Below are 24,087 nucleotides of genomic sequence, written 5' to 3' on the forward strand. Positions count from 1 at the left end.
CGGTGGTGATTGGTCTTAGGCTTGGCGCCTCTATAATTCAGCCTCATCGATGCCACTGCGGTGACAGCGTTGACACCTACGGTCACCATGGACTCTCCTGTTCAAGAAGCGCTGGTCGCTTCTCTCGCCATAGCACCATCAACGACATCATCCGACGTTCTCTAGCTACCGCTCACGTACCAGCTGTATTAGAACCTATTGGTTTGGCGCGGAGCGATGGCAAGAGACCTGATGGTATGACGCTCATACCTTGGAGGCTTGGAAGGTCACTTCTGTGGGATGCAACTTGTGTTGATACCCTAGCTGCATCACACATCCAGGCCACTTCGTCAATGGTAGGTGCGGCTGCTTCCAGTGCCGAGCAGGCCAAGAGGCGTAAATATGAAAACCTGGATAGCAGCTTCATTTTTGTGCCTTTTGGAGCAGAGACTTTGGGACCGTGGGGTCCAGAGGCAAGAGCACTTTTCAAAGAATTATCGAAAAGGGTTATCGAGTCTACCGGTGATCCTAGAGCGGGCAGTTACCTTGGCCAACGAATTAGTTTGGCCAAGGTAACTGCCCCGCAATGCTGCTAGCATCTTGGGAACTGTGCCTCGCTGCGGTGGTTTCGAGGACGTTTTAGATTTTATTTAGTTTTTAAATAGTTTATTTTAGGTTATAGTTATGTATTAATAAAAATTATATTTTAGAGATAATCAAATAAATTGTAAAATATTATATTACATATTGTCCATTTTACATGACAACTGAAATAGGAATCAAAAATGTGTAACATTTTCCATCTCATTCCCTCCCATACATTTATGTGTTTGTTTCTTTGTCGTGACGCATTTTCGTTTCATCTACTTCCAAATCATGACGATTCTAAAAAGATTTACTTCAAAACTAACAGATTGCTAAAGGTCCCTGCCATGCGTTAATTAAATTGTTCTTAAGACGGTAATTTACGTTTCTATATAAGTAAGGCTGTATCTATTCGATTGCACCAACTCCTTGACATCGCATCGAAACTATATACTAAACATTAACTCACTTTAAATCTATTTTATTTAATAACAAAAAGAGTTTAAATGAGATATTATTAAGGTTATAATGATATTACTTTGGTAATAATAATAATATTAATTTGGTAATATTAATTGCCAGTGATAGTGAATGAGCATGCATTATTGTCTTCTGCCAAACCTTTAATGAATAGAATTTCAGGTATAAAAACGGGCAATTTAATTATCATCAAAAAATATAAAAAAAAGTATTCATTCAATAAATACTATTCAATTAATTGTAGTATTTAGTGTGAATAATTTTACTGTAAATTTCTTATAACGCTTAACTCATTTGTTTTATGTGATTATGTTATTTAGTTAATTCATCATTATAATGAATATCCATCACTCATCACACCGTTCAGTCATATTACCTGAATAATATTATCACGCACATGTAAAATCCTACGTAGTATATTACTCATTTCATCTTTATATTCTCAAGTGCATTTATTTTTATAACTAATATTACACATCGGTGTATCACCGTACATTTTCTATTAATTATATATTACACAAAAAGCGACTATTGAATACTGACGCCATTTCTAATAATAACAATTTTTCAATATCTTGCGGACCAGGCAAATCTGAATAAACATAACAATTGACGATGTTTTACAAAGTCAGACTAAAAACTATATTTAATATACACTTAAATACGCAAACATTCATACAAACTGAGAGGTAACCTCAGTAATAAACGATTACTAATATAATATATCGCCAGATCAAACTTTTTTGTTTTTACTTACGTATTTACATTGACAGGTAACCGCAGTAATCAACGATTACCAATATAATATAGCTCCAGTCAAACCATTTGGCTTTACGTATGCACGTGCCCTGTGGGATCTAAACCGGATCTGCATGGTGGATTATACAATTGCTGTCATCGTTATACACCACATAGATTTTAGTACAGAGTTTATTATATATTAGCACACCCACGGAGATAGGAAATTTGGGGTCTGAGCCCCAGTGGCTTGGACAGAACATTAAAGTGTCGGTCCCCGTTATTACTAACTTGTGATATTAGACGTAATATCCCACCAACCCGCATTGGAGCAGCCTGGTGGTTTTGTTCTTTAAAACTAGCTCTACTATAAGAGAGAGGCGTGTACCCAGCAATGGGACATTCAAGCTATGGATGAAGATGATGGTGAATCACGTAGCAACGTCGCAAGTTTACCTCACTAACAGGATTCTACAAGGTATGTGTAGGAGCTTGTTCGTCGAGCAAGTATCTACGTCACCACGTACCACGAGCCAACTTTACAAAATATACGTCATTCAAGCATCTAAAGTAACAGGTAACCCCAGTAATCGTTATTACCAATATTACCCGTCTCACGTGGTCAACGTGAGCGATATGTCTCTAAGCGCGGACTTGATCGCATCGTAGGACGCGAAGGAGATGCCCACCGCGATGGGGCCCTTTACCCAATTCATGCTGAGCCCTTTGAAGAAACCCCGCCAACCCTCCGATCTGTGAGATGAAAATCTAATTTGTAAGATGTGATTACTTCCAAAAGTATATCGCCCAAGTATAGAACTTTTGGTATAACTAATGAAAGTTTTTAAATAGAATTTAAAATAATGGTTTGAAGCCAATAAATAATGGTTTTAAATAGAAAGAAAAACTAAATGCATATAATTCCCATTACTTAATGTACACGTGTAAACCACTGTACTACTTAATAATGAGAAGTTGAACCTGGTGGATAAGACAGTTTTTCTAGAAATATCGTTAGATGCTAAACTTCAATGGGCTAAAATTCATGTACATAATTTATAGAACATCCTTTAGTTCTGCCGCCTAAGCAGTAAAGAGGTCACGCCATATGACAGACATAGAAACTGTTGGAATTGTCTTATGGGGTACTGCCTGGGTAAGAAGATAGGGGTCGAAATGCATGTAACATATTACAGCCATTTCTACCCTTTGTAGGTATACCTGTCCACAACGGTACAGCGCGATGTCGACAGGTAAAAGCGGTAATCAAAGTTGTCGTTACCTGTACACGGTGCGCAGCGTGGCCGCGATGGTGGGGTAGGGGTAGGTGCGGTCGGCGCGGCGCCGCGCGGTTTGCATGCGGCGCCGCACGATGTCCAGCGGGTACGACGCGGTCTGCGCGAGCGCGCCCGCCGCGCCGCCGAACGCCATGTTAGTGAGGCCTCGCGGGCTCGAGCCCGTGTACTCTGCGGAACAGATTTAGCTCGATTCATTCATTTAATTCATCCATTACAACTCAAGCCATCGACCGCATATTGCTAACTTCCCATTGACATTGCTATTCCAAGTAAACGGTAAAATGGTTTTATACACACGGGTTTTTCACGCCATTGGTTGCCTTGAAGAGATCGAGGCTACTGGCTTTTTAACCGACTTCAAGAAGGAAGAGTTTCTTAATTCGTCGGAATCTTTTTTTTTAATGTATGTTACCCGATTACTCGAAGACGCCTGAACCGATTTGCTGTTATTAAAAAATCAACAATAACGTAACCCAAAGTAGCAAATTTTTTTTTGTATTTAAGTTCCTGGGCGTATGTTGAAGTCAGGTTTTTTTTTAATTTAAAATAATGTATTTATTACGTATTATGTTATTTTGTTCTATACTTTGGTCTGTTGTATAATAAATGTGTATTCATTCATTAAGGTGCTTAATGTGTATATAAAACTTTAGAGATTATAGGTAATAAAATGGTAATACAAATTTTCCGCTCTCATAGTTCGCTCTTTCGTTCAATCGTTCTTTCGTTTACATATCATTCAACATGAACAGCTATTTGAAACGGAGCTCATCCGCGGAAGTATCACCACCATGTTTTATTCTAAAGCGCGTGATTACAGTCACACGAGCCCAAACACCTACCCACCAAATTGCTGCTGCTGTTTTAGTTACTTTCACAGCATTAGGTCAATACTATGGGATACTGCTGCTAAGGTAAGCAGTGGTTACCTGTACAAGGTGTTACATGCAATTCTACCCTTTGTAGCTATACCTATCCGCAACGGTATACGTCTCAAATTGAAGGACACGGGGCGACACGTCCCATTTATTTGTTCATTCACTCACATTCGGGCGTCGTGAGTTAAACACGTGTAGCAATGTCCCGCGACTCACCCAGGTACCAGTGCTTCAGCGAGTCGTAGGTGAAGAAAGACACCCCCGCGTAGGGGATCACCCCCAGCACAGTGGCGGGGTAGCCTCTGCGGACACGGAGACCAGTCCATTATTACCGGAAACAATTCGCTACTTTTCTTAATTTGTGAAACAGCTAAAAATTTGCGACTTTTTCTATAAAACCCCAGCGTACAGACAGTTGTCTGATTAAATCTGTACTCAAAGAATGGGATAAGTTATTAAAATAATACTATTTTTACAAAATTAAAATTAAAGCGAAGCAGCGTATCGTTGATAAGATTACTAAAACAATGTCAGAATAAAATATACTGGTTGTTGTATGAAACAATAATAAATTGATTGAATTACATTGTAGTTTTGTTTGCTCCGAAAAATACAGAAGTTAAAAGATTAAAGGTGGAGAGCAATTAGATGAAATTTATTCGCTTAAACTAAGAAAGAATTGGCAGGAAAAACGGCTAAAGGGCGAATATTTAAAGAATTAGCAAGGGATGATGATTACAATCAAGGTAAGGGGAGAATGCACAGCGAAGAGAGTACAGGGCCAGGGTATAGGGCTGAAATGATAAATTCACGGGAGATAAAAGCAAAGCAGCTTTTAAGGGGGGTTGCAATACGGGAAGAGTCAACTAGGCTAAAGTGAGGTGAAGCAGGAAATGTGGCAAGGGTTTGAAGGCGTCAGAATGGAGAAAGGACAACTTAGAAAATTTTACAGTTATTGGGCCAAAATTTGATGGGGATTGGGAGGGGAATACACGGTCGAGAATAAAATAATGAAGAGGTTACGGGTGGGGATGAGGGGAATACATCGTTGAGAGCAGAGTGGTTGGGAGGGGAAGAGCAGGGGTCCGAAGGTGAAGGAGGGGAAGAGCAGGGGTCCGAAGGTGAAGGACGGGAAGAGCAGGGTTCCGAAGGTGAAGGAGGGGAAGAGCAGGGGTCCGAAGGTGAAGGAGGGGAAGAGCAGGGGTCCGAAGGTGAAGGTGGGGAAGAGCAGGGGTCCGAAGGTGAAGGAGGGGAAGAGCAGGGGTCCGAAGGTGAAGGACGGGAAGAGCAGGGGTCCGAAGGTGAAGGAGGGGAAGAGCAGGGGTCCGAAGGTGAAGGAGGGAAGAGCAGGGCTCCGAAGGTGAAGGTGGGGAAGAGCAGGGGTCCGAAGGTGAAGGAGGGGAAGAGCAGGGGTCCGAAGGTGAAGGAGGGGAAGAGCAGGGGTCCGAAGGTGAAGGAGGGGAAGAGCAGGGGTCCGAAGGTGAAGGACGGGAAGAGCAGGGGGCCGAAGGTGAAGGAGGGGAAGAGCAGGGGTCCGAAGGTGAAGGAGGGGAAGAGCAGGGGTCCGAAGGTGAAGGAGGGGAAGAGCAGGGGTCCGAAGGTGAAGGAGGGGAAGAGCAGGGGTCCGAAGGTGAAGGACGGGAAGAGCAGGGGGCCGAAGGTGAAGGAGGGGAAGAGCAGGGGTCCGAAGGTGAAGGAGGGGAAGAGCAGGGGTCCGAAGGTGAAGGAGGGGAAGAGCAGGGGTCCGAAGGTGAAGGAGGGGAAGAGCAGGGTTCCGAAGGTGAAGGACGGGAAGAGCAGGGGTCCGAAGGTGAAGGAGGGGAAGGTCCGAAGGTGAAGGAGGGGAAGAGCAGGGGTCCGAAGGTGAAGGAGGGGAAGGTCCGAAGGTGAAGGAGGGGAAGAGCAGGGGTCCGAAGGTGAAGGACGGGAAGAGCAGGGGTCCGAAGGTGAAGGAGGGGAAGAGCAGGGTTCCGAAGGTGAAGGACGGGAAGAGCAGGGGTCCGAAGGTGAAGGAGGGGAAGAGCAGGGGTCCGAAGGTGAAGGAGGGGAAGAGCAGGGGGCCGAAGGTGAAGGACTGGAAGAGTAGGGGGCCAAAGGTGAAGGAGGGGAAGAGCAGGGTTCGGAAGGTGAAGGAGGGGAAGAGCAGGGGTCCGAAGGTGAAGGAAGGGAAGGTCCGAAGGTGAAGGAGGGGAAGAGCAGGGGTCCGAAGGTGAAGGAAGGGAAGAGCAGGGGGCCGAAGGTGAAGGACTGGAAGAGTAGGGGGCCGAAGGTGAAGGAGGGGAAGAGCAGGGGTCCGAAGGTGAAGGACGGGAAGAGCAGGGTTCCGAAGGTGAAGGACGGGAAGAGCAGGGGTCCGAAGGTGAAGGAGGGGAAGGTCCGAAGGTGAAGGAGGGGAAGGTCCGAATGTGAAGGACTGGAAGAGTAGGGGGCCGAAGGTGAAGGAGGGGAAGAGCAGGGGTCCGAAGGTGAAGGAGGGGAAGAGCAGGGGTCCGAAGGTGAAGGAGGGGAAGAGCAGGGGTCCGAAGGTGAAGGAAGGGAAGGTCCGAAGGTGAAGGAGGGGAAGAGCAGGGGTCCGAAGGTGAAGGAAGGGAAGAGCAGGGGGCCGAAGGTGAAGGACTGGAAGAGTAGGGGGCCGAAGGTGAAGGAGGGGAAGAGCAGGGGTCCGAAGGTGAAGGACGGGAAGAGCAGGGTTCCGAAGGTGAAGGACGGGAAGAGCAGGGGTCCGAAGGTGAAGGAGGGGAAGGTCCGAAGGTGAAGGAGGGGAAGGTCCGAATGTGAAGGACTGGAAGAGTAGGGGGCCGAAGGTGAAGGAGGGGAAGAGCAGGGGTCCGAAGGTGAAGGAGGGGAAGAGCAGGGGTCCGAAGGTGAAGGAGGGGAAGAGCAGGGCTCCGAAGGTGAAGGTGGGGAAGAGCAGGGGTCCGAAGGTGAAGGAGGGGAAGAGCAGGGGTCCGAAGGTGAAGGAGGGGAAGAGCAGGGGTCCGAAGGTGAAGGACGGGAAGAGCAGGGGTCCGAAGGTGAAGGAGGGGAAGAGCAGGGCTCCGAAGGTGAAGGACGGGAAGAGCAGGGTTCCGAAGGTAAAGGAGGGGAAGGTCCGAAGGTGAAGGAGGGGAAGAGCAGGGGTCCGAAGGTGAAGGAGGGGAAGAGCAGGGGTCCGAAGGTGAAGGACGGGAAGAGCAGGGTTCCGAAGGTGAAGGAGGGGAAGGTCCGAAGGTGAAGGAGGGGAAGAGCAGGGGTCCGAAGGTGAAGGAGGGGAAGAGCAGGGGTCCGAAGGTGAAGGAGGGGAAGAGCAGGGGTCCGAAGGTGAAGGAGGGGAAGGTCCGAAGGTGAAGGAGGGGAAGAGCAGGGGTCCGAAGGTGAAGGAGGGGAAGAGCAGGGGTCCGAAGGTGAAGGAGGGGAAGAGCAGGGGTCCGAAGGTGAAGGAGGGGAAGAGCAGGGGTCCGAAGGTGAAGGAGGGGAAGAGCAGGGGTCCGAAGGTGAAGGAGGGGAAGAGCAGGGGTCCGAAGGTGAAGGAGGGGAAGAGCAGGGGTCCGAAGGTGAAGGACGGGAAGAGCAGGGGTCCGAAGGTGAAGGAGGGGAAGGTCCGAAGGTGAAGGAGGGGAAGGTCCGAAGGTGAAGGAGGGGAAGAGCAGGGGTCCGAAGGTGAAGGAGGGGAAGAGCAGGGTTCCGAAGGTGAAGGACGGGAAGAGCAGGGGTCCGTAGGTGAAGGAGGGGAAGAGCAGGGGTCCGAAGGTGAAGGACGGGAAGAGCAGGGGTCCGAAGGTGAAGGAGGGGAAGAGCAGGGGTCCGAAGGTGAAGGAGGGGAAGAGCAGGGGTCCGAAGGTGAAGGACGGGAAGAGCAGGGTTCCAAAGGTGAAGGACGGGAAGAGCAGGGGTCCGAAGGTGAAGGACGGGAAGAGCAGGGGTCCGAAGGTGAAGGAGGGGAAGAGCAGGGGTCCAAAGGTGAAGGAGGGGAAGAGCAGGGGTCCGAAGGTGAAGGAGGGGAAGAGCAGGGGTCCGAAGGTGAAGGACGGGAAGAGCAGGGTTCCGAAGGTGAAGGAGGGGAAGAGCAGGGGTCCGAAGGTGAAGGAGGGGAAGAGTAGGGGTCCGAAGGTGAAGGAGGGGAAGAGCAGGGGTCCGAAGGTGAAGGAGGGGAAGAGCAGGGGTCCGAAGGTGAAGGAGGGGAAGAGCAGGGGTCCGAAGGTGAAGGAGGGGAAGAGCAGGGGTCCGAAGGTGAAGGAGGGGAAGAGCAGGGGTCCGAAGGTGAAGGAGGGGAAGAGCAGGGGTCCGAAGGTGAAGGAGGGGAAGAGCAGGGGTCCGAAGGTGAAGGAGGGGAAGAGCAGGGGTCCGAAGGGGAAGGAGGGGAAGAGCAGGGGTCCGAAGGTGAAGGAGGGGAAGAGCAGGGGTCCGAAGTTGAAGGACGGGAAGAGCAGGCTTCCGAGGGTAAAGGAGGGGAAGAGCAGGGGTCCGAAGGTGAAGGACGGGAAGAGCAGGGTTCCGAAGGTGAAGGAGGGGAAGAGCAGGGGTCCGAAGGGGAAGGAGGGGAAGAGCAGGGGTCCGAAGGTGAAGGAGGGGAAGAGCAGGGGTCCGAAGGTGAAGGACGGGAAGAGCAGGGTTCCGAAGGTGAAGGAGGGGAAGAGCAGGGGTCCGAAGGTGAAGGAGGGGAAGAGCAGGGGTCCGAAGGTGAAGGACGGGAAGAGCAGGGGTCCGAAGGTGAAGGACGGGAAGAGCAGGGTTCCAAAGGTGAAGGACGGGAAGAGCAGGGGTCCGAAGGTGAAGGACGGGAAGAGCAGGGGTCCGAAGGTGAAGGAGGGGAAGAGCAGGGGTCCGAAGGGGAAGGAGGGGAAGAGCAGGGGTCCGAAGGTGAAGGAGGGGAAGAGCAGGGGTCCGAAGGTGAAGGACGGGAAGAGCAGGCTTCCGAGGGTAAAGGAGGGGAAGAGCAGGGGTCCGAAGGTGAAGGACGGGAAGAGCAGGGTTCCGAAGGTGAAGGAGGGGAAGAGCAGGGGTCCGAAGGGGAAGGAGGGGAAGAGCAGGGGTCCGAAGGTGAAGGAGGGGAAGAGCAGGGGTCCGAAGGTGAAGGACGGGAAGAGCAGGGTTCCAAAGGTGAAGGACGGGAAGAGCAGGGGTCCGAAGGTGAAGGACGGGAAGAGCAGGGGTCCGAAGGTGAAGGAGGGGAAGAGCAGGGGTCCAAAGGTGAAGGAGGGGAAGAGCAGGAGTCCAAAGGTGAAGGAGGGGAAGAGCAGGGGTCCGAAGGTGAAGGAGGGGAAGAGCAGGGGTCCGAAGGTGAAGGACGGGAAGAGCAGGGTTCCGAAGGTGAAGGAGGGGAAGAGCAGGGGTCCGAAGGTGAAGGAGGGGAAGAGCAGGGGTCCGAAGGTGAAGGAGGGGAAGAGCAGGGGTCCGAAGGTGAAGGACGGGAAGAGCAGGGGTCCGAAGGTGAAGGACGGGAAGAGCAGGGTTCCAAAGGTGAAGGACGGGAAGAGCAGGGGTCCGAAGGTGAAGGACGGGAAGAGCAGGGGTCCGAAGGTGAAGGAGGGGAAGAGCAGGGGTCCAAAGGTGAAGGAGGGGAAGAGCAGGGGTCCAAAGGTGAAGGAGGGGAAGAGCAGGGGTCCGAAGGTGAAGGAGGGGAAGAGCAGGGGTCCGAAGGGGAAGGAGGGGAAGAGCAGGGGTCCGAAGGTGAAGGAGGGGAAGAGCAGGGGTCCGAAGGGGAAGGAGGGGAAGAGCAGGCTTCCGAGGGTGAAGGAGGGGAAGAGCAGGGGTCCGAAGGTGAAGGACGGGAAGAGCAGGGTTCCGAAGGTGAAGGAGGGGAAGAGCAGGGGTCCGAAGGGGAAGGAGGGGAAGAGCAGGGTTCCGAAGGTGAAGGAGGGGAAGAGCAGGGGTCCGAAGGTGAAGGACGGGAAGAGCAGGGGTCCGAAGGTGAAGGAGGGGAAGAGCAGGGGTCCGAAGGGGAAGGAGGGGAAGAGCAGGGGTCCGAAGGTGAAGGAGGGGAAGAGCAGGGGTCCGAAGGTGAAGGAGGGGAAGAGCAGGGGTCCGAAGGTGAAGGAGGGGAAGAGCAGGGGCCGAAGGTGAAGGAGGGGAAGAGCAGGGGTCCGAAGGTGAAGGACGGGAAGAGCAGGGGTCCGAAGGTGAAGGAGGGGAAGAGCAGGGGTCCGAAGGTGAAGGAGGGGAAGAGCAGGGGTCCGAAGGGGAAGGAGGGGAAGAGCAGGGGTCCGAAGGTGAAGGAGGGGAAGAGCAGGGGTCCGAAGGTGAAGGAGGGGAAGAGCAGGGGTCCGAAGGGGAAGGAGGGGAAGAGCAGGGGTCCGAAGGTGAAGGAGGGGAAGAGCAGGGGTCCGAAGGTGAAGGACGGGAAGAGCAGGCTTCCGAGGGTGAAGGAGGGGAAGAGCAGGGGTCCGAAGGGGAAGGAGGGGAAGAGCAGGGTTCCGAAGGTGAAGGAGGGGAAGAGCAGGGGTCCGAAGGGGAAGGAGGGGAAGAGCAGGGGTCCGAAGGTGAAGGACGGAAGAGCAGGGTTCCGAAGGTGAAGGAGGGGAAGAGCAGGGGTCCGAAGGTGAAGGAGGGGAAGAGCAGGGGTCCGAAGGTGAAGGACGGGAAGAGCAGGGGTCCGAAGGTGAAGGAGGGGAAGGTCCGAAGGTGAAGGAGGGGAAGGTCCGAAGGTGAAGGAGGGGAAGAGCAGGGGTTCGAAGGGGAAGGAGGGGAAGAGCAGGGGTCCGAAGGTGAACGAGGGGAAGAGCAGGGGTCCGAAGGTGAAGGACGGGAAGAGCAGGCTTCCGAGGGTGAAGGAGGGGAAGAGCAGGGGTCCGAAGGTGAAGGACGGGAAGAGCAGGGTTCCGAAGGTGAAGGAGGGGAAGAGCAGGGGTCCGAAGGGGAAGGAGGGGAAGAGCAGGGGTCCGAAGGGGAAGGAGGGGAAGAGCAGGGGTCCGAAGGTGAAGGACGGGAAGAGCAGGGGTCCGAAGGTGAAGGACGGGAAGAGCAGGGGTCCGAAGGTGAAGGACGGGAAGAGCAAAGGGTCGGGGGGGAAGGAGCGGCGCTCACCGGTACAGCGTCACGAGCCCCTCCTCGCGCAGCACGCGGCCGAACACGGCGCGCAGCGAGCGGTAGTCCGCCACGGCCATGCGCGCGCGCGCCAGGTCCAGCGGGTACGTTGCGCTCTGTGACGTCACGCCGGCCAGCGAGCCCGCCAGCAGCAGCCGCAGCGGCGCCGCGCTGCCGGACAACGCGGTGCCACCATCGTCATCATTGTCAACATCTCCCCCTCCCGAAAGGGAAGGCCACCCGAGCCCCTACTCACTGCGCCCTCTGCGGGTCGTCGACGGCCAGCAGCCGCTTCCACTGCTCGTGCGCCGTGAACTGGATGGCGGCGTAGGGCACGATGCGCGCCATGGTGGCGCTGTTACCGCGCCACAGTGCCGGCAGACCCTCGGCCCGCGCGCTGCGCGTTATGAACCGCACCGCCGCGCGCCACGAGTACGGGATCTCGCTGCGGACAGTGTGGCGCGTAAGTCTGGGATATTACAGCTGCCGCGATCTTTACTTTCTACTTTATTCACAGTTATTGCGTTGCAGTGCACAGACCTACAATCCACTTTTTCCTAAGCGTCTAAAAGTTGTTATCGTAATATGATTTTGATTTACAACAAATTGCCTACAGCTATTAAAGATTTGCCATTTTTGAAATTCAAGGCAAAATTACGTGACTGGTTGGTTGATAAATGCTATTACTCGGTAAAAGAGTTCTTGGATAATAAAATATAATTATTAGTTTAGTTATTTTTTACTTGACATTCCATGTTTATTGTTCCATACAGTAAAATTAATGAAATTTTATTATATTCAGCCGATTATTTTGATGTTTTTTAATTATTTCATAAATGAATTTGTTTAAATTAAGATTTGCATGTCATATATTATGACTTAACATGTATACCTACAATGTTTTATGCAAATAAAAGGATTTGATTTGATTCTTATGATGTTAATAATTTTATTGTTACTTTTAAACAACGTTTATTTTAATTATTAAGAAAATAATAAAACCACACTTAAAAAGGGAATATATCTTTTTAATTCGTTATTTTAACCAGTCTCACAAGTCAACTTAGAGAGTTTTATCGAGTTTTAAGCGATTTGTGACAAGAAGGGGCTATCACACAAATCTATTCAGTGACAATGCGACTAATTTCGTGGGAGCGTTTAAGCAATTGAAGTTTTTAGCAAAATCAATGATTTAAATTGACTTGCTTAGAAGAACAATATTCACTCTTAATTGGAAGCTAGTTCCGAATGGTGTACTCACGAGGTCTGGAAGTTGATCTTGGTGCGGTCGAGCGGCGCGATGGCGGTCTTTGCGAGCGCGCCCGCCGCGGCGCCCGCCAGCAGTGACGTCACCACCAGCGCGCCGCCGGACAGTTGATTGCTCTTGCCGCCGTCTCCTGCAACCACCGCCGTCAGTGTGACCACAGACTACCTACCTACCCGCCTGCTACTACCTGCCATTTATTCTATTCATAGTTACTATTGAATTATTGATCATTATTAATGAGCGGCAAGAAGCCAAATCTTTACTAATATTATAGATGCGTAAGTGTGTTTGTTTGTCCATCGTTCACGCCCTAACTAAGCAACCAATTAACTTGATTTTTGGCATGGATTTAGTTGAAGGGACGGAGAGTAACATAGGTTTTATAACCCAGGAAATAAAACGGTTCCCACGGAGTGCGTCAAAGCCGTAATAGGAACGCGGGCAACAGCTAGTAACATTAATAAAAAAGAAAAAACAACAAAGAAAAACAGCAATTAATCAATATTTAAGAACAAAACAAAAACAAATTAAAAGTATAGGCAACCACAGTGATTTAGATAAAATCTAAAATGAATTTATATAGACTGTTCGTAACGTGAAACAGTTGCCCAATTCATATTTTACTTAATTACTAATTGTATATAAAAAATAATCCCACCTTTAATATGTGATTCATAACCAACGAAACACGGTTGTACGCGTGTGACGTCATCTGCGTGTAAACAAAACAAAAATTAATGTCAACAATCTTTCAATGTTTACTTGACTTTTTTTTTTTTTTTTATTATTAACTCATTACACATAATATACATCACAGGTCTTAATTTAAAGGTGTAAGCATAAACTCAAAAGAATTTTTCCGTACACCTAGCCGTTGACAAATTTTTGCTTTGTTAGTCTAATAGATTAATATATTAACATTCACAATTAATGCTACAAAATCGTTACTTATTCACATAATAAATTTTATTTTATTTCAATAAAACCGTAGAAAATGACTTAAATAAAAAAGCAGCATTAAAAACTAAATGATCGTCACAAACTTCCTTCGCCATTTCTTCTCGCCAAAGTTCTTTGAAATTAAAAATTTGAAATATTTTCGTAACATTTTAAAAAGCATCTATTCACTCGATCGCTTTGTTTACTCACATATGACGTCACGCGATTTGACGTGTTAACGCGGCATTTTTCGAGTTTTTTTAAGTCTGTTTTTAGGTAGATTAAAAGCTATAGAAATATATCACAATCGTCTGTGTTGTATACGTGCCCCAAAAGACAATAACTTTAGTCTATGAAAAAACGAATTATTCGTGGTCCCTTCCTGTAACACTTTTGCACGAAGCATGACACCTGACGGCGTTCATTGTCGTCATTCAACGCGCTCTTGGACAGCAATGCTCGATTGGATGTATTCCATGGCGGGCGGACAGCATTGTTCCGTGAATTGTTGACATACTCTGAGAATATTGGATGACCTTTACATCCATATTCGCAGAGTATCACTTTTGTACACTATATTAATATCATGTCTTATAGTTAAATATTATCTTTCATTAATTTGTCTTATAGTTATCCATTATTTACGTAGTTCTATCTAGTTAGTGTAAGTGGCCCTGCCGTAATAACAAAATGTAAAATAATTAAATAAATAATAAGTGCATGATTGTCGTTAATAAAATAAGTGGCAGCTGCGGTTATTCCATTACAGTAATTGTATTCTACGATTTCTTATTTTAGCCATTCATTATTGCGACAGTGAGTAGGCCTTCTGTTCCGTTATCTCTTATCAGTGAATACAAAACGCGCCGTTATCAGCTAATAGCTACTTGGTATGTCCCCAGCTTAGTAATACTGTCACTCATCCACGTAGCCACGAACTCACGACGTCCGATTGGTGCAGTAGGCGACCCTGCTTTTTGAGTCTAAGGCCGTGGGTTCGATTCCCACAACTTGCGAATATTTGTGTTTATCTGTATATTAAAAGTATTTGTGTCTATAATAAATATAAATGCTTTAATTCAGGCTAAATACCCATTTATGACAAAAAAAAAAAAACAAAAAATACTGTTAAGACAAGCAAATAAAGACTACGATAATATAACTTAAATGATATTAAAATTTCAATAAAATACGAAAATAAATATTTTTCATTTAAAAACCAACGCAAGCTACGCTATATAGTCTGTATTGTCGTAGTATATTTATTTATTTATTTTATTTGCTAAGCTGTTCAGAGGGTTTCACCGCGTCAACTAAATATACTTGTTGTTGCCCGTAACACTGTCCGCGTTAATTGAAGGTTTCTAAAAATTACGCAAGAGCTCTATATTTTCCCGGGTATTCTATGGCCGTCTCCAGGAAGCAAACTATTTATATGCAAAATATAACGAAGTTAAGCGGTCAAGCTATGTATAGGTAACTCTTCCGGGATGTAAACAAACCAATTTCAGGTCATTCTGGAACCTGTCATTTGTTGTTTGTGACAGTTTACTACGGTTTATATAGTATCGAAAAAGCGTTACAAATCGCATCTAGTTACAAACTTCAGTACAGTTTCCCAGTATTCTAACTAGATGGAGCTACGATGCCATATAAATCGCAGTAAACTTTCACGCGATCGTAGATTTTCTTCCACGTCAGACGTTTTTCTTTATTCCTCTACAAGTAAGTAAGCTCTTGACTGCAATTTCACGTTCTGTTAAGTGACGATAAGATGTTGAGGTCTAAACTGTATCGTATCGGTAATCTAATATTATCGGTAGGGTGGTAACTAGCCACGGCCGAAACCTTCCACCAGACAGACGTAGAAAATCTCACACTCGACGCCCTGGTTTGCCCGGGCCGCCAGCTACGTGGGGGCGGCACGTGCGGGCGGCACGTAGCGGCACGTACCGTGGTGTGCGTGCCGCTCCTCGCGCAGCAGCGGTACGCGCGCCTCGCCGACCGCCATCCCAGGGGCGGCTCTCACATGGCACCTGCAACACACGCGCCGTGAGACAACTCGCCCAGCGCTGGGACTTCACACGGACTAGTGATAGATAGAAAGAAAAAATGAAATATCTTCTATTATATGGTTCCGTACTTTAAATGGAAAAAAACATTAAGATTATCATTATATTGTTAGTAATCATACAATATTATAAAAGGCGATTGCCACATTTGTTCGGAGTCATTTTGTCGTCTACCGTCAAATATTGGCGTGGCGAATCAGTGTGAGATTTTCGCGAATCTTTATTCAAACTTTCCCTCCTGATTGCTAAAAATATTATCATATTAAAATTCTAAAATTATTTATTCATATAAGCCTATCACAACTACCTATGAAGCTATGTGAAGCTATACATATATGTTTGCAACCTTAAACCTAAAGCTACGAGGGTTCCAAACGCGCCCTGGTCTAAGAAAAGCCCACAAACGACTTAGCCGGATTATTTTTTTGTTTTCACAGTAAATTAATATTAAAAGCTTAAAGTTAGAACTATTCACACGCAAGCTTTTTTTATCGATTAAGTACTCCTTAACGTGATAGTGGGATTATGATTTTATCCTAATCTTTAACTGTCATCGTTATTCATATATAGGTATATATTTTTTTTAATCATAATAATAATAATTTATAAGTCAATTTACAGAAAAACATAATGAATTAAACACTGAAACCTTCCTCGTGAATCACTGTCACATTAGTAAATACTGGTATGCTTATGGTTCACGGTAAGTTATTTCACTAAATATATGGTTATTATTCTATTTGGACAAAAGTTAAATATTTAGATAAGAATTATTACGAATTATATAAAAAGCATTAAGCAAATTACTACTGTTAAAGTAATACGAAACGGGTTCTAAGGAAGCGGTGATAGCGCATTGGGCAGGAGCCTGGCTTCCCTTTCGAGGGACCGAGTTCGAATCCCAGCACGCTTTTCTAAGTTATGTGCATATTAAGAAATTAAAATGTCACTTGCTTCAACGGTAAAGAAAAACATCGTGAGGAAACCTGCATGCCTGAGAGTTCTACATAATGTTCTCAAAGGTGTGTAGAGTGAAGAGTCCACCAATCCGCACTGGGCCAGCGTGGTGGACTACGTTCTTAATCCCTCCTCATTGTGGGAGGAGTGCCGTGCTCTGAGGAGGGCCGGTAATGGGTTGAAGTGATGAAAGCAATTCTATACTAATGAATCTTGCAGTGACGTCACAAAACAGTTTACAAACTATGGTGTACAACCAACTGTGGAGGTTTATTACATGTTTAAATATAAGTAGGTCAACAAATATTGGCTGGAATGAGCGTGCAAAATAGATTGTATAATATTTAATTGCCAACAACAGAAGTCAAACAGGTATTGAGCCAGTATACTAATAATGTTTACTTTAAAGCACGTTGAACTTTGAGTTGGTAACTCGTAATTTATTGTTCTCGCTTATATTCATAATACATTTAATTTTAAAATGATCTGTAGAAGATCAATTTGTAATTTTTGTAATTTTTTACCGCAGCAGCTGTTCGGGTTAAATATTATCCAATGTCCATCTCCAGCATGGTTAGCATGGGCAGGAGACAATTATCTTCCCGGAGAAAGGATTAAAATTTATCTTCTTCCACAGCTTTATCAATTCTCAGAGCACAGGCGCAGCAAGGGAAATAATATATGTGTAATAAAAAACGGGAACATGGAATAGCCAAAGTTTACCCGCATTTATTATTACACATATTTTATAGGATATTGTTTTCACTTGCGCCAATGCTTCGAGAGTTGATAAAAGTTACATTTTTATCATTTCCCAGGGGGGATTATTGTCTCCGGCCCATGCTAGCCGTGCTGCAAGATGCAAGTCATACCTATGTTCCAAATTCCATCAAGACTGGTTCAGTGGTTGAGCCAAAAATAGGTAATAGCAGACATTCTTTTGCATTTATAACTGTTTCATCATTACCAAGATCAGCCGATAACAGTCCACTGTTGGACTTAGGGCTTGTATGGGAGCTAAGTTGATGCGCTCGACCGTATTAATAAAAAACTCTTCCCTTGAGCAGGTGACCGTGCGTGGGGACTGAGGTCTAACCATTCATCTTTGGAAGTTGTATAAATGGTAAATTTTTGAGAACAATTCGCTAGCGCGATGCAGGGTTTTTGTGAAACTATCTAGTTTGGTAGGTGGGGCAGACAAAATGGTGATCACAATATATATCATAGTAATAGCAAAAGGACAGTGCTGCCCTTTATGTTATAATTCCTTAGTCGCCTCATACAGCCCACAAGAAAAAGTGTGGTGACAACTGTGTTCTAATCTGATAGACAGCAATACTAGACACACACAGACAGTAGAGATGATGATGAGATGTCAACATCACTATCATTACACAACTAATATGTTAAAATGAGTGTATAAATGTAGTATGTAAAACTAACAAAGTGGTGGTAGGAGCTTAATGTCTCTGATGAGTTCAAATCCCAGCATATCGAGCATATCCAAAATGCACCAACTTTTCAAAGTAATGTGCGTTTTAAGTAATTACTATATCACTTGCTTCAACTGTGAGGAAAATACATCGCGAGGAAACCTGCATGCCTGAGAGTTCTCTATAATGTTCTCAAAGGTGTGGAGAGTCCACCAATCCACACTGGGCCAGTTTGGTGGACTACACCCTTAACCCCTTCTCAATGTGTGAGGAGACCCATGCCCTTTGAGCTAGTAATGGGTGGATATGATGATTTTACGCTTTTATAATATGATTCCTAAGGTAATTTTGGACCTACCAATCCATAAGTTTAAAGAATGTGTTAAAACACATTTATTACAGCGAGGTTATTATACAATTGATGAGTTTCTTAATGACAAGGTTGCTTGGAAGCATCCGGCTCCGCTTTCATCTCTCACAAGATAGAAAAATGAATGTTAAAATATAATAATGTAAATTTTTGATGTTGGAAAAGAGCAACTGCTGAGTTTCTTGCCGGCTTCTTCTCGGTAGAATCTGCCTTCCGAACCGGTGGTAGAGTCACTACACACGGACAGACTTGACGTTTCAAAAGTGCTTGTATTAGGCCTACTTGAAATAAATGAATTTTGAATTTTGATGTTTTTATGCTTCAAAGGTGCCTTAGTCTACTTGAAAAGGGATAGTTTTGATTTGAAACCATCTTCGTTAAGTAAGAGTGTGCTCGACATAAAAATTATGTAATTCTTTCTTAAAAATATATCTTGGCAGTAGACCAAGACTTAGAGCTATTCATGCAAACCAGCTACTACTTATTGTATTCATTCAAAGTGTAACATGAACACAAAAAAAAGTGTTAACTCATTGTTTTATTATTCAAACATATCAAAAGCTTGATAAAAATAGCAATTCAAGACAAGATAACACAAGTTTATGATATTTTATACAGAACTCAGACTAAGTAAAGTAATTATATCATTCAACTATTTTCTCATTTTAAAATTACGTAATTGCAATAATTATTATTATTGAAGCGATAGTTAAACAATGTCTAAAATAATGAAGTTACATGAATAATTTAAATTCTTAAATAGTAACAATTAAATTAGACCACCAGAAAATTATTTTCAATTCAATTCAATTCTTGTTTATGGCTTTTGTCTGCGCCAACTGGGCACAAGGTACTTCGCCAATGTCTTGTAGATGAAGAAGGCACGAAGGAGATTGATCGGTGAAACTAATGAAAAGTTAATTTTGAATTTGTACCAAGAAATAGTTGTTATTAGCTAGTTAGCTCTTTAACCTAAGGACACAGACAACACATGCATATATATCTTACACGGATATTTTTTGTACATTATACTTTAATTTTATTACTTACTATATATTTACATAAAAATCTACAATAAGGACTGAAAACAAACATTAAAAAACATTTAACACTCAAAGGACGGGGGACTTTGGGAGGAAGAATGGTGGGATTATGAAGGGTAACTCATGTTTCTTGGGACGTAAACTTTTACAGTTCCACTGTAGCAGGGTTATTGGGCCCATTTTGGAGTAGTTTAAAAAGTTGGCTTAAGTTTTTGGCAACGTTGGGCGGTAAGGGAATTTCACTACATGGAGCGACAATACTAAGTAGAAATTCGGAGATAAACTCAAGCATTTTACCTTGGGAGGGAGGGTTCTCAACATTGTTGTTGAGAGCGCATCCATTAGGAAGGGATGAGGAGTAATCACCGACAATAGTCTGAACAGCTTTTTTATCGTAGCCCTTTGCTAGAGGAGCTCGGGGACGAGGAGAGCGGAAAACTGTTTGCCGGTAGGAGGTTTTGGAGGAAGTTACATTAGTAGGAGTAAACATTTCTTTTGTTATCTCAGCATAGGACCTGCGGACAGGAGGAAACTGAGATGATGCTTCAATGTAAGATTTATTATTCTGAGACATGACCATTTTAATAGATTGCTGCCTGGAGAATTCTGGGCAGTCTTTATCAGTAGCAAAATGACTACCAGAGCAGTGTAAACATGTAGATAATTCCTTGATGACCAAACATGAGTCACCTGTATGGGGCTGAGCACATCTGTAGCATCTGGGCTTAGATCTGCAGATTGTTTTAATGTGGCCAAAACGGCAGCAGTTCTGGCACTGTATTGTTGGAAGTTTATATGTTTCAACTGGCAGTGAGGTGTGGTATGAATATACCTTAACAGGAAGCATTTGCCCCCTGAAGGTTAGGACAACAGATTGGGTAGGCACCCAAGTGATGACACCCTCTGTGACAGATTTTCTGTTCAGTCGCCTTGATTTCAGAACCTCACCACAGCCAGGCGGGAGCTCTAGCGAATCAACAAGCTCGTCCATCGACCAGTCCACGGGAACTCCTTTCACCAGCCCCATTCTGGTTATGTTGTATGTGGGAATTATAGCTCTATATTTGCATAACTTCAAAACTGGACTAACCAGAAAGTTGTTGGCAGCTTGGGCAGAAGTAAACTCTACAGTAATTTTGTTGCGGCCTATATTTTTGACGCCGTCGTGGATAATTGAACCAATTTTGTGTTTGTGCAAGAATTGACCGAAATTTATAGCCCGTAATGACGCTCCAGAGGATGGGTCCTCCACTTCCCGTGAGACTTGGACGATAAAAGGCCCATTATCATCGTCAGAGTATGACTTGGCGCCTTCGGTGAAGGAAGGATGTATGTAAAGGCTTTGAACGGATGGGTTTACCTGAGTAGGATCAGTTATAGTTTTTTTGGCCGCATATACGTTGGTATCCTCTCCTTGTCGTTTGCGAGACGAGGCTGATGCCCCCGGGTCGGGCGGCTCAGGAGGTGTATCTAGATCCATTTTACTGGAAACACTATAACTACAGACACATAATAAATATTTAACCAACACCAAATACGGTTAGATTTATACGAATATCACCAATAACAACTATTTCTGCTGCTGTGTAAATTCACATAAAACACCGAAATTACACCGGAATCTCACTAACACGTGTGCACAAATTGACAGGCCAAGTTACAGTTCAATATAAACAACACCAAATCCTTTTCAAGACGAGTTTACAGTAAAATCAAAGAAAAATTTTCGAAAATTATTTTGTAGCTAATAAAAACGTAGATAATTAAACAGACTTTTAACGTCAGTTTAAAAATAGAATTAATTAAATACATAGATTTTTTTTAGAGCATTAAGCAAAGAGTCAAAGTCCAAAGTGCAAGAATTAACCTTGAAATAGCACTATAAGCAATAAAAAGTACTATTTTTAGAATCAAACCTTTATTAGAGACACTTACTATATTCCATGGGAGTTATCTTCTGGAAGTTTATCACGCACTTTATTTTTTACACAAAATCACTTTAGCACTTCGTTAAAAGGGATATTTAGCGGCACAGAGTATTTTGTGAATTACACGTTTTAAACTTATATCATCAGAAACAATATCTTCAAAATTCGGAGTTAAGTTTCAGTCGATTTACGATTCAAATAAGTTTACTAATCGCTAAGCCTATTTCGCACAGAAATAAATTAAAAAAATACTACTGACATTTCAAACAATGACTTTGACATATTATGAAATTTGACGTTGAACAGCTGACAATTTTTTTGATTTTTTTTTTAATCTTCATTCTACCCCGTTGGGAAAAGGCCAAGGTATATCACCCTACAGCCAAGTCTTTAGTGTTTAATATTCATATTCAAAACTCATAGTAAGGCATATGTGCTCAGAAGAGTAATTTTTCCTGATTCGGGTAATTAAAATGTCTTCTATAAAAGTTGATGTAATAACATATTCTTATATAATTTTGTAAGCTTAAGTGTTCTCTTAAAAATGCGGTAACCCTCGAAGCGAAAAGGCGCGACTTACAAATCTAATAAATATTCTATTCAAAACATCCACACACAACAATTTTACACATCCAATCCCGATTTCTCCTGTTTCCACAGCCTCTGCGAACACCAAAGACTCTTCCTTGGCATTTGAAGACCCGATGGACTCTTCCTCTCTACGTTCCATTAGACTCGCTATCCCCATATTAACAAAATTTAACAAAATCAAATTCAAACTAGATATATATAAAACTATCACAAATAGACATCTAATACAAAAACTTCGTGAGATCCAAAAAACGCACCACCACGCCCCGAAAGTTCCCACTTCCCGCCCTTTTTTCCTGCACAGCTGACGTTTTTTTTCTTTATTCTTTCCCATAGGGAAAAGGCAGAGGTATATAACCGTACAACCAACAGCTGACAAATAGTCATTTTTTTTTTTATTATAACAAGTTAATGGGGTTTCTGGGTTTATAAAACATTTTTACGAAAGTTTTCAATTTAAAACATTACAGACTTTTATCTAATACTAGTTGCGCCCGGCGGTATTAGTTGTGAGCTTACACGGCGGTAAGCTTGTACAGCTAGGTTCAATGTAATTTCGTGGAAGTTGTATGGCCAACTAAGTATAGCTAGTTTTTAGTTCATCGACATTAAAGGTGCTTTGGGGACATGGTTAAAACTAGTCCATGTGTTAATCCAGGGAATAATCTGTCTCCTATCCAAATTCCAGTCAAATCCGTCGTTAGGTCTTCGTGAATGAACAACAAGCATCGATAAATTCACGCATCACCTCGCTAACTTTCACGTTTATAATATTAGTGGAATTCTCTTCAGATACAGGGGTAGAATCACTTCTAACTCAATCTATGAGCGTTGGCCCGTTGTCTTTGCATCATTTTCGGCTGAGAGCTGTGCCCAATAAAAACACGATTGAATAAATTATTGAATCAACATCATTGTATCCTCAATGGACCCACAGACATTCCCTCCATTTTTTTTTCTCGATTATAAAAAATATGAATCGAATTAGGTCACACAAAATTAAAGTATTTTTAAGTGATAAAAAAAATTTAATTATTCCTAAAAACATTACATAGCACTTTAAAATTTAATAAAACTTAAAATAATTATACAAATATAAATTATTATTTTACCTACATAATATTTTTGAGTAAGTAGCTTTAATACTTAGCTTTGATTTTTTTAATAACCTGGCTTAGGTTTTAGCTCTTTTGAGCCTTGAAATTTTTTTTTTTTATATAGCGTCAATAATGTATACAGAGGCGTGTGTTTAGTAATAACTTAATAAGCCTACAATGAGAGAGTAATATTTTCGGAAGCATTTTCAATGCACTCATGACCGTCTTTCGCGTGATTACACTAATGTGTAATGTGCCCGCCGACCATTGTTTTGATTTTGGGGTTTTTTTTCTAATTTCAGGGAAAATCAAAAGTTAGAAGCCGCGGAAAAAACCTAGTTTTATCTAAATTTGATAAATGTGACGTAGTATATATCATATGAATACCGTTTTATATTACTTTAACGACAATTAAAACAAATATTAACACATTAAAAAAAACATCGCATAACTGTGTTTTTTGATAATTACCCTATGTTTAAATTTATTATTTAAATTCAATATCATAATTTTGTATCATAATCTAACCATTTCAAATAATTATGTGTGTAATTTAGTATAAAGTAAAAAGTATTAAAATGTCTACTAGTATGTAAGTAGAAAGTATTAAAATGTCTACTAGAAATCACCGAATTCTTGAATAAAAAGCATTTTTCTAGAAAAACATAGCGATACATTTTATATGAAAAAATTGATTTCATCTAGTCATAAATAAACTACGAGTCAACACAGAGTTGAGTACATACAGAACCCTCATTCAGCCATTATTGCATTCAGTGCGCTGTGTCCAAAAACAGTTAAAACGTCCCGCGCACGTCTCACTTCACACCCGCGGAATGTTGCTAGCTCAAAAACTTTTTTCATTTTATGGTAAACATTTAGAACATGAAGTGGTGGCAGCCCAGTGAGTAGGACTTCGACTTCATTTTCGTAGAGCAAAGTGCGAATCCCAGCCTCTAACTTTTGTAAGTTGTGCGTTTTAAGGAATTAAAATATCATTTGCTTCAAATCTAACGAAAAACCTGTCTGCATGCCTGAGAATTCTACTTGACATTCTCAAAGGCGTGTGAAGTCCACAAATCCGCACTAGGCCAGTGTCGTGGACGGCCTTACCCCCTCCTCAGTGTGGGGGGAGACCCGTGCACCGTAGTGGGCCGATAATCGGTTGATATGATGATTATGATGTTTAGAGCATTAGAGGTAATATAAGAACCGTCAACTGTTAAATGGTATGGAGTAACTAACGGCCTGTTCAAGAAACACTACTAGAGTGGAGTGGTTTATTATATTAGACGTGCACGCGGTTTCTGGATGTTCTCAATTCTATGCGAGTCAATATCCAGATTATAGAACCGATATTTTTGAATTTTGATATAAAAAAAATAGGTTACATGTAAATTTGTATCTATTCGCCTACCCAGAAATCGATG

General features: G+C 43.9%; 1 protein-coding gene across 1 annotated transcript; it reads right to left on the reverse strand.

Annotated features, from left to right (window-relative positions):
* Window positions 1–2,064: 2,064 nt before the first annotated feature.
* On the reverse strand, window positions 2,065–21,212 carry LOC120635823 (mitochondrial coenzyme A transporter SLC25A42). The gene is made up of 8 exons (XM_039906989.1): window positions 20,977–21,212; window positions 15,120–15,202; window positions 12,222–12,357; window positions 11,217–11,405; window positions 10,961–11,131; window positions 4,175–4,260; window positions 3,065–3,248; window positions 2,065–2,535 (listed from the first exon to the last, which is right to left on the reverse strand). Exons 2-8 carry the CDS (start codon window positions 15,175–15,177, stop codon window positions 2,397–2,399), a joined length of 963 nt encoding a protein of 320 aa, XP_039762923.1. The 5' UTR covers window positions 15,178–15,202; window positions 20,977–21,212; the 3' UTR covers window positions 2,065–2,396.
* Between the last annotated feature and the right edge of the window lie 2,875 nt (window positions 21,213–24,087).

The sequence above is a fragment of the Pararge aegeria genome, chromosome 27 (genome assembly GCF_905163445.1).
Source record: "Pararge aegeria chromosome 27, ilParAegt1.1, whole genome shotgun sequence".
Lineage (NCBI taxonomy): Eukaryota > Metazoa > Arthropoda > Insecta > Lepidoptera > Nymphalidae > Pararge > Pararge aegeria.

What these genes read in the sequence shown, in the direction of transcription:
- LOC120635823 (XM_039906989.1), bottom strand. Translation starts at nt 15,177, where the DNA reads ATGGCGGTCGGCGAGGCGCGCGTACCGCTGCTGCGCGAGGAGCGGCAC. An exon ending in GGGCTCGTGACGCTGTACCG is followed by an intron (nt 4,261 to 10,960) that starts GTGAGCGCCGCT and finishes CCGTGTCCGCAG; the next exon opens with AGGCTACCCCGCCACTGTGC. An exon ending in GCTGAAGCACTGGTACCTGG is followed by an intron (nt 3,249 to 4,174) that starts GTGAGTCGCGGG and finishes TCTGTTCCGCAG; the next exon opens with AGTACACGGGCTCGAGCCCG.